This window comes from Hypanus sabinus, chromosome 31 (assembly GCF_030144855.1).
Source record: "Hypanus sabinus isolate sHypSab1 chromosome 31, sHypSab1.hap1, whole genome shotgun sequence".
Lineage (NCBI taxonomy): Eukaryota > Metazoa > Chordata > Chondrichthyes > Myliobatiformes > Dasyatidae > Hypanus > Hypanus sabinus.
In genome coordinates, this window is record NC_082736.1 from 38241961 (window position 1) to 38254856 (window position 12896).

At 51.9% G+C, this 12896-nt stretch overlaps 1 protein-coding gene across 1 annotated transcript in view; it reads left to right on the forward strand.

The window, feature by feature from the left end:
* Nucleotides 1-10086: 10086 nt before the first annotated feature.
* LOC132384107 (neurexin-1-like) overlaps nucleotides 10087-12896 on the forward strand; it is a 1241271-nt gene continuing 1238461 nt past the window's right edge. Inside the window, exon 1 of the mRNA XM_059955449.1 lies at nucleotides 10087-10582. Within this exon, the coding sequence (XP_059811432.1) occupies nucleotides 10102-10582 (481 nt within the window). The 5' untranslated portion in view covers nucleotides 10087-10101. The remainder of the gene's footprint in view (nucleotides 10583-12896) is intronic.

Consider the following 12896-nt stretch of genomic DNA (forward strand, 5'->3'; position numbering starts at 1 on the left):
TTGATAGGAAATGGAGGGATTTGTGAGAGGGAAGTGTTAGATTGACCTTAGAGTAGGACAAAGGATCAGCATGACATTGTGGGCTGAAGGGCCTCTACTGGGCTGTACAGGCAGAAACGTGAAATGCACATTTGTGTTAACAACCGACTCGCCTGGGGAGGTGCTGAGAGCAGCCTGCAAGTGTCACCACACGTTCCAGTGCCTGCATTGAATGCCCACAATGCTTGGCAGAACACAACAAGAACAGCCCTGTCCCGCTCTCCCACCCATTCACACAGTCAGACAACCCCCGAACTGCAGTACGGGCCTCTGCACTCGGGCTCCAACCTCCGACATTCCGATTCGGGCCGTTTTACCTCGGGCAGTGGGTGTGGAGAAGAGGGAGTGAGTGGGGAGCGGTGGAAATCCCTCCTGCTGATTTCCGCCCCTCCCGTTGCCAGGGGACGGTGGGGGGGGGGAGGAGGCAGCAAGACCCTCTCAGCCCTGAGCGATTGGGCAAAGCTTGAACTTTGGACCTCAGCTCAGCGAGTACATCTGGGTAATGTCCCTTTAATGCTGGCAACACATTTACTCTCTCTGCCTGTTAGTGAGCCAGCAACCTGGTGTTAATGTGTTACTGACACACTGAATCTGTCGATCTGGGCTTCATTACATTTCCTTCCCCTTCACCTGGCGCACATCGCAATCTCCGCGGCTTCAGTCATCACGGGATCGATGCCTCTGTCAATACTTCATTATAAAAAGATTACTGGTTCCAGCGAAGTCCTCTGCGCCGTATCAAGTGTAATTGAATATAGCCAGGGAAACAAAACTCAGCTCAGTTTTGTTTTAGACTTGCGTCGGTAGGGAGTTACACTCCTTAATTCCACTACGTTACACCTCGGGCCGTGCCGGAGCCCGGCGATCAAATCCAGCGCCATTTGTAAGGAGTTTGTGTGGTCTCTCCGTGATCTAGGTGGGTTTCCTCCCATACTTTGACGAATTGGCCTTTGTAAATTCTCCTGTGGTTAGGCTAGGGTTAAATCTGGTTGCTGTGTGGTGCGACTGGAAGGGACAGAAGGGTTTGTTCTGTGGTGTATCTTTAAAAGACATATCACTCCCTGCTGGCAGACCCTGACTGACTGAGTGCCCGGTTAAGATGCTGAGCTGAACACTGGAACAGGCAGGGGTGTGTGTGTGTGTGTGTGTGTGTGTGGGGGGGGGGGGGTGTCAGAGAGTGTGTGAGTGTGTGTGCGCGGGTGTGTGTGTGTGTGTGAGAGAGTGTGTGAGTGTGTGTGTGCGCGCGCGCGAGAGAGAGAGTGGGCATCTGTGTGTGTGAGTATGTGCTACTTTGTGTGTGCGCTCAAGAGGGTGTTTCTATGTGCGTTAGTGTGGGTAGGTATTTGTATGTTTCTACATGCGTCGGTCTGTGTGCGCGTGTGTCTGTGCATTAAGGTGTGCGGGCGCGCGTAGGTGTGTGTGCATGTGTGGAGGGGTGTGAGTGTGTCTGTGTATGTGTGGGTGTGGGCCTGTGAGAGTATGTACGAGAGGGTGCGTCAGTGTGAGTGTGTTTGTGTCTGTGTGGTAAGGTGTCTGTGCGGTAAGGTGTCTGTGCATGAGGGAGTGTGTGTATCATGGTGTGTGGATGAGGGGTGTGAGTGTGCAGGGAGGGTGTGAGTGTGTCTGTGTGTGTGGGTGTGGGTCTGTGAGAGTATGTACCAGAGGGTGCCTCAGTGCGAGTGTGTTTGTGTCTGTGTGTTAAGGTGTCTGTGCATGAGGGAGTGTGTGTATCATGGTGTGTGGATGAGGGGTGTGTCTGTGTGGGCATGTGGACCTCAGACAGTGTGTGTGAAAGGGTGCGTCTGTGTGATTGGTGTGTGGGGGGTGGGAGAGTGAGTGTGTGTTTCTGTGTGTGTAACTGCGTGTGTCGGTCAGTGTGTGCCTGTGAGTGTGTGTGTATATGTGTGTCTGTGCATGAGGGTGTGTGTGTGTAAGGTTGTGTGTCTTTATGTGTGTGCCTTCATATGTTTATGTGTGTGTGTATCCCTGTGCATGAGGGTGTTTCGGTGTGTATGAACAAGTGTGTGTGAGACTCCAGTTCATCTTGACCAGGTCTGGGTCTATATGTGACTCCAGTCGGTCCCTACCCAGTCTGGGTCTATACGTGTCTCTCGTCCATCCTTACCCAGTCCGGGTCTATATGTGACTCCAGTCCATCCTTACCCAGTCCGGGTCTATATGTGACTCCAGTCCGTCCTCACCGTCTGGGTCTATATGTGACTCCAGTCCATCCTTACCCAGTCCGGGTCTATATGTGACTCCAGTCCGTCCTCACCGTCTGGGTCTATATGTGACTCCAGTCCATCCTTACCCAGTCTGGGTCTATATGTGACTCCAGTCTGTCCTCACCCAGTCTGGGTCTATATGTGACTCCAGTCCATCCTCACCCGGTCTGGGTCTATATGTGACTCCAGTCCATCCTTACACAGTCTGGTCTATACGTGACTCCAGTCTGACCGTACCTATTCTGGGTCTACGTGACTCAGTACACATACACAGACATATAAACATACATTTAGACACATACTGTCATAATCAAATATATTATTGGAAATAATCAGCACACACTGACTCTCAGTGACACCAAGAAACTGAGACAAACACTCACTTTCTCAGTGTTGGCCACCCTGTCACAGGAAAGACGTCGAGCTGGAGATGGTGCAGAAAAGATTTATGAGGATGCTGACTGGACTCGAGGGTCTGAGTTATAGGGAAGGGTTGACCTCACTGGATCTTTATTCCCTGGAGAATGAGGGGTGACCGCATTGAAGATTATAAAATCATGAGGGGTGTGGATAAGGTCACAGTCACAGTCTTTCCCCCAGGGTCGGGGAATCCAAAACCAGACCGCACAGACAGAAGAGAAGAGGGGAGAGATTTAAGAGACCTGAGAGGTAACATCTTTACATAGGGAGGTGAGTAGCTGAAACGAGCTGTCTCAGGAAGGGGCCAGTGTGAGTACAATTACAACACTGAAGAGGCATTTTGATAGGGACGTGAAGAGGAGGGTTATGAGCTAAACGCAGGCAACTGGGACAAGCAGGGTGAAGTTGAGGGCGATGTGGAGCAGTTGGGGAAAGGGCCTGTTTTGGTGCTGTAACCAGTCTGAGGCCGTTGCAGGACCCGAAACGTTGACTACTCCTTTCAACAGATGCTGCCCGACCTTTGTTTGTACGTCTTGATTTGACCACAGTATCTGCAGTGTACTTTGTGTTTACACTGAAAAGTAATGTGGATGCTTGAACTCTGCAGTAATGTCAGAAACCTGTCCCGGGGACACCAGGCAGGACCTTTATCTGTGAAATCATCCGTCAGTCCATTAGACATAAGAAGAAGCAGAATTGGGCCATTTGACCAATCAGGTCTTCTCCAGCCTTTTAGAAATGTTGCACTCGGTGTGGGGACTCACTAAGTCTAAACCTTGGAACTCCATCCTCTACAGCACCTTAGGGAGCAGCATCCCATTGAACTATTTCAGTATGCGTGGGGAAGGTGCTGTAGAGCAGGAAGTTCCAAGGTTCAGACTCAGTGACGGTGGGAAAGTGGGGTGAGCTGCCCATTGAACCATTTCAGTCCGTGTGGGGAAGGTGCTCTCCAAGGTGCTGCAGAGGAGGGAGTTCCAAGGTTTAGACTCAGTGACAGTTGGAAGGTGGGGTGAGCTGCCCATTGAACCATTTCAGTCCGTGTGGGGAAGGTGCTCTCCAAGGTGCTGTAGAGGAGGGAGTTCCAGGATTTAGACCCAGTAACGGTGAGAAGCTGGGGGTGAGCTGCCCAATTGAACCATTTCAGTCCGTGTGGGGAAGGTGCTCTCCAAGGTGCTGTTGGGAAGGGAGTTTCAGGGGTAGGTGTCATGTAGACTCAACAACAGCAGCATCAAGTACGAGCATAGATACTGACACCAAGCCTCACCCCCTCATCCACTCTGTGCAGGCACAGATTCTGTAACACAGACCGCCCCCTGGGTGAGGGGTTTGTAACCTTGCCTCAGGAAGCTTAGCTCCCAAGTGCGCACACCAGCTTCCGGTCTGCCTGATGTGAGGTGTTAGGACAAAGTCAACCATAGATACTGTGTCCTCGCTGCCTAGATACAGAAGCCAAGGCAGTACGATATGGAGAGCAAACAGCCTCTCCCTCTCTATGCAGCTGATGGAGAGAGCCCAATACAGTTTGGCACCAATGGCATCGCAGGAGTTGCCAGTCAGCGTTGAACTCACCGTAGGACTGCCTTAGGGACTACAGCTCCAGATTTTTCTCTTGCAGTTTACTCCTGAATCCTTCCCCACGAGTGGGTGCAGCCGCAAGGCAGCGGAGGTTTGAGATCAGAGTTATTCCTCTCCTAGATGAGCTGCCAACCACGGCTGGCAATCCCTCGTCGGCCCGAAACAGATGGTTTTAAGGTGCCGGAATCCTGCCTTTGCCCCTTCTGTCAGTGGAAATGGTTCTGGCGGGCTTGTAGTGAATAGACAATAGACAGTAGGTGCAGGAGTAGGCCATTCGGCCCTTCTAGCCAGCATCACCATTCACTGTGATCATGGTTGATCATATACAATCAGTACCCCATTCCTGCCCTCTCCCCACATCCCTTGACCCCGCTATTTATAAGAGCTCTATCTAACTCTCTCTTGAATGCATCCAGAGACTTGGCCTCCACTGCCTTCTGGGGCAGAGCATTCCACATATCCACCACTCTCTGGGTGAAAAAGTTTTTCAGCATCTCTGTTTTAAATGGCCTACCCCTTATTCTTAAACTGTGGCCTCTAGTTCTGGACTCACCCATCAGCGGGAACATGCTTCCTGCCTCCTGTGTGTCCAATCCCTTAATAATCTTATACGTTTCAATCAAATCCCCTCTCATCCTTCTAAATTCCAGTGTATACAAGCCCAGTCGCTCCAATCTTTCAACATATGACAGTCCCGCCATTCCGGGAATTAACATTGTGAACCTACGCTGCACTCCCTCAATAGCAAGAATGTCCTTCCTCAAATTTGGAGATCAAAAATGCACACAATACTCCAGGTGGGGTCTCACCAGGGCCCTGTACAGCTGCAGAAGGACCTCTTTACTCCTATACTCAATTCCTCTTGTTATAAAGGCCAGCATGCCATTAGCTTTCTTCACTGCCTGCTGTACCTGCATGCTTGCTTTCATTGACTGATGTACAAGAACATCTAGATCTCGTTGTACTTCCCCTTTTCCTAACTTGACTCCATTTGGATAGTAATCTGCCTTCCTGTTCTTGCCACCAAAGTGGATAACCTCACATTTATCCACATTAAACTGCATCTGCCATACATTTGCCCACTCACCCAACCTGTCCAAGTCACCCTGCATTCTCATAACATCCTCCTAACATTTCACACTCCCACCCAGCTTTGTGTCATCAGCAAATTTGCTAATGTTACTTTTAATCCCTTCATCTAAATCATTAATGTATATTGTAAACAGCTGCGGTCCCAGCTCCAAATCTTGCGGTACCCCACTGGTCACAGCCTGCCATTTCGAAAGGGACCCGTTAATCGCTACTTTTTGTTTCCTGTCAGCCAGCCAATTTTCAATCCATGACAGTACTCTGCCCCCAATACTGTGTGCCCTAATTTTGCCCACTAACTTCCTATGTGGGACTTTATCAAAAGCTTTCTGAAAGTCCAGGTACACTACATCCACTGGCTCTCCCTTGTCCATTTTCATAGTTACATCCTCAAAGAACTCCAGAAGATTAGTCAAGCATGATTTTCCCTTCATAAATTCATGCTGACTCGGACTGATCCTTCTACTGCTATCCAAATGTGTCGTAATTTCCTTTTTTATAATTGACTCCAGCATCTTTCCCACCACTGACGTCAGGCTAACCGGTCTATAATTCCCTGTTTTCTCTCTCCCTCCTTTCTTGAAAAGTGGGACAACATTATCCACCCTCCAAACAGCAGGAACTGTTCCTGAATCTATAGAGCATTGGGAAATGATTACCAATGCGTCCACGATTTCTAGAGCCACCTCTTTAAGTACCCTGGGATGCAGACCATCAGGTCCCAGGGACTTATCAGCCTTCAGACTAAACAGTCTGTCCAACACCATTTCTTGCCTAATATAAATTTCCTACAGTTCATCTTTTACCTGAGTTCCTTTGGCCACTGTTACATCTGGGAGATTGTTTGTGTCTTCCCTAGTGAAGACAGATCCAAAGTACCTGTTCAACTCATCTGCCATTTCCTTGTTCCCCATAATAAATTTACTCATTTCTGTCTTCAATGGCCCAATTTTGGTCTTAACTATTTTGTTGCTATTCACATAACTAAAGAAGCTTTAACTATCCTCCTTTATGTTCTTGGCTAGTTTACCTTCGTACCTCATTTTTTCTTGGTGTATTGCCTTTTTTGTTATCTTCTGTTGCTCTTTAAAAGCTTCCCAGTCCTCCGGTTTCCCACTCATCTTTGCTATGTTATACTTCTCTTTTATTTTTATACTGCCCTTTACTTCCCTCGTCAGCCACGGCCACCCCTTACTCCCCTTAGGATCTTTCTTCCTCTTTGGAATGAACCAATCCTTCACCTTCTGCATTATTCCCAGAAATACCTGCCATTTTTGTTCCACTGTCTTCCCTGCTAGGGTATTGTTCCATTGAACTTTGGCCAGCTCCTCCCTCATAGCTCCATAGTTCCCTTTGCTCAACTGTAATACTGACACATCCGATTTTCCCCTCTCCTTCTCAAATTTACACGTGAAGTTACACATGAAGGCCAGGAGCTGGACTTGGTTCTCAGAGGCTGTTTGAGACAGACGCCATTGTGAGCGCTTGTCCCTATCACCACCCCCGCTTATAACAACCTGAAGGAGTTTGTGAGGAGGCTCATCAGACCATTCCTGCTGGTTTGGTTCAGGCAGCAGAGAGGGGGAAATTCTAAAGGAGGTGTGAGGGGTAAGTTTTTATACACAGAGGATGGTGGATGCCTGGAATGGAGGTGGAGGCAAGTACAAAAGAGGTGTTTGAGAGGTTTTTAGACAGACACATTGAACAGAGCAAGAGCAGACCTCTTTTCCTGCTGTCCTCAGACTGAAACGGCAGTGATAATCCTTTCCCTCGGCACTGTCTGACCTGCTGGAATCCTCCAGCATTTTGTCTGTGTTGCTCGGATTTCCAGCAACTGCAGTTTTTCTCTTGTTCAAGCAGAGGCCCTTTGGCCCACAATGTTGTACCAAAGTGGTCATGACAGGAGTAACTCTCATTTCATTCTCCATTACACCCGTGTACCGATGAATAACCAAGAACTATCCTGAATTTTTAAATAAACTAAATTACCTTTACCTGCACATGGTCCATCTCCCTCCATTCCCTCCACATGGTCCATCTCCCTCCATTCCCTGCACTTAGTCCATCTCCCTCCATTCCCTGCACATGGTCCATCTCCCTCCATTCCCTGCACTTGGTCCATCTCCCTCCATTCCCTGCACATGGTCCATCTCCCTCCATTCCCTGCACTTGGTCCATCTCCCTCCATTCCCTGCACATGGTCCATCTCCCTCCATTCCCTGCACATGGTCCATCTCCCTCCATTCCCTCCACATGGTCCATCTCCCTCCATTCCCTGCACATGGTCCATCTCCCTCCATTCCCTGCACTTGGTCCATCTCCCTCCATTCCCTGCACATGGTCCATCTCCCTCCATTCCCTGTACATGGTCCATCTCCCATCATTCCCTGCACATGGTCCATATCCCATCATTCCCTGTACATGGTCCATCTCCCATGTTACAGAGAAAGGGCAGTGCAGGCAGGGAATAGGGTGCAAGATCGTAACGAGGTAGATTGTGAGGTCAGGAGTCCGTCTTGCTGTACGACTGAATATTTAACAGCGGGTAGAAGCTGTCCTTGGGCCTGGTGGGACGAGCTTTCAGGCGTTTGTATCTTCTGCCCGATGGGAGAATGTTTGGGGTGGGTGGGGGGTCTTTGGTTACGCTGCCTGCTTTACGGGGTCAGTGAGAGGTGCAGACAGAGTCCGTGGAGGGGAGGCTGGTTTCCGTGATGTGCTGAGCTGCGACCGCGACTCTCTGCGGTTTCTCGCTGTCCACGGGCAGAGCCGTTCCCGTACCGAGCCGGGATGCATCTGGATGGGATGCTCCGTGCGGTGGATCTGTAAACAGCGGCGTGGGCTGCTGGGGTCATGCCAACTCTCTTTCGCTTCCTGAGGAGGTAGAGGTGTTGGTGAGCTTGGCCGTGAGATCCTCCACCGCCCTGCAGGCACACGAGTGAAACAGAGGGGGACGAAGGAGCAGGTTTATTGGATATGCACATTTACATTGAAATGGATTTGCTGTGGGCCGCAGAATAACACTCAGAGCCTATGTCTTGTGCAGGCAGGTGGGGTTCAGTTCAACTGGGAATTGTGTTGAGGTCTGACAGGCCTGCTACTCTCCTATGGGTGTTTATCATGTCTGATAATAGTAGGAGACCTGTTCCTGTGTGGGAGAGTCTGTAAAGTGGAAACGCCATCGCACTGGGACATTTCCGCTCTCTCCGATGTTGGACGTCCGGGTTCAGTGGTACGAACAAACATCACAAACTGGGGTCTTCCTTGGGCAGTGGACGACCATGACATTGTCTGTGCCTGGTCCAGCCCTTCGCTCTCCGCGGAGCGTTACGGAACCGACTTCCCGGCCGCTGGATCTGACTGGGAATCTCACCCGCACAGTCCGCCGGAGCGGACTTCACACGCTAGGACGGGCATGTCCCCATCTCACTGGAGTGTGAGGCCCGTCAGCTACCCTCCCCCGGTTTATCCCACCTGCCGAAGCGGGTACAGGGGCTGAGGCCGCTGTCACGTGTAAACAGATATTTGTATCCGCAGGTGAGAACTGGGTGTCTGGTAAGGACCAAAGGTGAGGGAGCTGACCCGGAATGGACACCACACCACACATCATGTGCTGTATTGTTCAATGAAATGCCTTAAAATTTTTAAGTGGTTCTCTGTCTAAAAAATGTTTTTAACCGGTTTCAATCCCCTCTCAGTGAGAGAAGATGTTTACTGGTTCTGTGTTGTCTCTGGCAGGTTGGTGCCGCTGCCCAGCTTGGCGAGGAGGAAGGCCACTGACCACCATGGTTTCAGCAGCCCAGAAGAGCGAGGCGTGACCTGTCGTGCTACTCCCGCCTGCCTGACTCTCCCTATCCCTCCCTCTGGGCTCTCAGCCCCCTCCCCGTCCACCAGCCCTGGAATTCTGAAGTTGGAAGCCATGGTGGCCCCATCAGTGAGCTGAGCCACGCCACACCCCCCACCCCAGCACCAGCACCGTCCCGTTCCGGAGACCAACGAGAGGACCCCACCTACTTCCATTGGGATCAGATGCTGCTCGGCGGGAATCTTTTGGAAGCCCGGTCAAGGATGGCGAGACGTGACTGAGGGTCGTTGCGAGTCTGGGGGGAGGGGGTGAGAGAGAGAAGAGGGGGGTGGCGCTTTTTCCCCAGTTGGATCTCCCTGGAGGGGAGGAGGGGCAAACAGCGTCGTCTCGGGGAGCTCGACGGTGAGAAAGAAGGAACAAGAACGGGACGGAAGGGAGCGGGAGGAGGTAAGCACGGATTGTCCTGCAGTGAGATGGAATGAGTTGACGAAGAAAGAGAGGTACGGACGAATAAGGGAAGGACGGAACGAACTGCGGACCGGGGCAAGGGATAGTCTGGTGTTGACGGCGGAAGAGAAACGTGTGTTTGGTGTTCAGAAGGAAGGAGGGAAGGAATTAACGAAGAAAGAGATCGAACGAAGGAAGGAAAGAGGGGCAGAGAGGCCAGCGTTAATGGTGGAGGAAGGGAGCCGGCACAGAGAGACCGCGGCGAAGATGTCGCCCTCCCTTGCCCTCCACTGTGCCCCGTTGCCACTGCTCTTGGTGCTGGCGTGCCTCGCGGGCCCGGGCTGGGCGCTGGAGTTCGGGGGCTCGGCCGGCCAGTGGGCACGCTATGGCCGGTGGGAAGAGGCGGGCTCGAACGGGCAGCTGAGTTTCAGCCTGCGCACCAACATCAGCCGGGCCCTGCTGCTGTACGTGGACGACGGAGGCTACTGCGACTTCCTGGAGCTGATGGTGGCCGGCGGGCACCTGCGGCTCCGCTTCACCATCTTCTGCGCGGAGCCGGCCGAGCTGGTCAGCCAGGCCCGGGTGGACGACGACCGCTGGCACATGGTGGTGCTGACGCGCAACAACCGGGAGACCCGGCTGATGGTGGATGGCCACTCGCAGGCCGCCGCCGTCCGCTCCAAGCGCCAGGACATGACGGTGGCCAGCGACCTCTTCGTGGGGGGCATCCCGCCCGACGTCCGGCTGTCCGCCCTCACCTCCAGCACCGCCAAGTACGAGCCCCCGTACCACGGGCTGCTGGCCAACCTCAAGCTGGGCGAGGCGCCCCCTCTGCTGATCAGCAGCCAGGGCATCCGCGGCGAGGACGAGCTCGTCTGTGCCCGGCACAATCCCTGCCTCAACGGTGGCTCCTGCTCGGCGCGGGGCGGGCAGGCCGTCTGCGACTGTACCGGAACAGGCTACCGGGGGAAGGTGTGCGGAGAAGGTAGGGAGGAGCTCCGGTTTGGGGGGGTGTGGGGGTTTGGGAGGAGTGGGGTCTGGTTGAGGGAGGGGCAGTTGTCAGACTGTATCTGGGATGGTTGGGAGGCTCCCTGGCTGTACCAGGCGGGTTGTCCCACAGACGGTATCCTGTGAGATCATGAGGGGGTCAAAGTGGACGCGATGGGCACCCACTGGGCGTTGGGAGTGTCATGCCGGGACGAGAGGGCATCAGACCACTCCTCGTTGGGTGCGATCTGGTGTCGGACTGTGCTGTCTGGGGTGTGAATCGGTGGCTCCGGTGAGGCCGAGATCCCAGGAGAAGCTGAGATGCTCCCGCTGGGAGTCAGTCAAGTGCTGAGGGTCCGGGCAACAGAGGACGAGAATGTTCGCGTTGCGGGAGGGGAACTTCTGGAACTCACTGCCCCCCGAGGGTGTTGGAGACTAGTGTCTCACTGACCCCCCCCCCCCCCCCGATGGTGTTGGAGACTAGTGTCCCACTGACCTCCCCCCCCCCCCCCGAGTGTTGTAGACTAGTGTCTCTCTGACCCCCCCCCCCCCCCGAGGGTGTTGTAGACTAGTGTCTCTCTGACCCCCCCCCCCCCCCCCGAGGGTGTTGTAGACTAGTGTCTCTCTGACCCCCCCCCCAAGGGTGTTGGAGACTAGTGTCTCACTGACCCCCCAAGGGTGTTGGAGACTAGTGTCTCACTGTCCCCCCCCCAAGGGTGTTGTAGACCAGCTGTTCACTGTCTCCCCCAAGCGTAGAGGAGACTGATCACTCAGAGGTGGGTAAATATTTGAATTTATTGGGGGGGGTGTAGGGAAATGGGGCGGTGTAGACCAGCCTTGGTGAGATCGGTGTTGGGCAGCCTGGCCTCCTCCTGCTCATGTTCTCTTGTGTCCGTCTGTTACGTTAAAATCCTGCCAACGGCAGACAAACAAGAGATCCTGCAGGTGCTGGAAATCCAGAGCAACACACACAAATACTGGCGGAACTCAGCAGGTCAGGCAGCATCTACACACAGATGATATTTTGGGCAGAAATACTTCATTGGGATATTTCATCCAAAACGCTTCACCTCAATATTGTGGTATTGAGTGTATTCATTATAGGAAGGATGTGGAAGCTTTTGAGAGCGTCTCTTATGAGGGAAGTTTGAGTGAGCTGGGGATTTTCTCTCTGGAGTGAAGGAGGATGAGAAGACACTTGATAGAGGTGTACAGGATGATAAAAGGCATCGATCGAGTGAACAGCTGGAGCTACTTTTCCCATGACAGAAATGGCTAATACGAGGGTCTTGATTTTAAGGGGATTGGAAGAAAGTAGAGGGGGGATGTTAGAGGTAGGTTTTTTTACACATAGAGCGGTGGGTGTGTGGAACACCCTGCCAGGTGTGGAGGTAGATGCCGATACATTAGGGTCATTAAAAGACTTGTAGCTAGGCACTTGGATGTTAGAAAAATGGAGGGTTATGTGGGAGGGAAATTCATCTCGGAGTAGGTTAAAGGGTCAGCACAACATTGTGGGCCGAAGGGCCTTGTAGTGTGGTGTTCTGTTCTACATATATTTAAATCTTGTTCACAGCAGTTTCAGAATTAGAATCAGGTTTATTATCACTGACATATGACATGAATCTTGTCATTTTTTGACAGCCACACATTGCAAACGATAAACATTACTGTAAGTTACCAAAGGTAAATAACTCATGCAAAAAGAGAGGAAACGAGAGGGTAGGTTTTTTATTCAGAGAGTGGTGAGTACGTGGAATGGGATGCCAGTGACGGTGGTGAAGGTGGAAACAATAGGATCTTTTAAGAGACTCCTGGATTGGTACATGGAGCTTAGAAAAATAGAGGGCTATGTGTAACCCTAGGTAGTTCCTAGGTATTCGGCACAGCTTTGTGGGCTGAAGGGCCTGTATTGTGCTGCAGCTTTCTATGTTTCTAAAATAGTGAAATCGTGTTCATGGGTTCACTGTCCGTTCAGAAATCAGATGGCGGAGGGGAAGATCTGTTCTGAAAACACTGAGTGTTGTTACAGATAGTGAGGGTCGTCAGTGATGGATGGATGGAATTTTGTAGATAATGGTCACTGATTATGACGGGGAGAGAACCCAAGCCCTAACCCAGAACAGCAGGCATTGAAGGTGAAAGGGGAAAGTTCAGAGGAGATGAGTAGGGGGAGAGTGGTGGGTGTGTGGACTGTTCTGCCGGGGTGGGGGTGGAGACAGATATGATAGAAGCATTTAAGAGACTGTTAGACAGACACTTTCATGTGTAGGGAATGGAGGGAGATGGACCATGTTCAGGGAATGATGGGA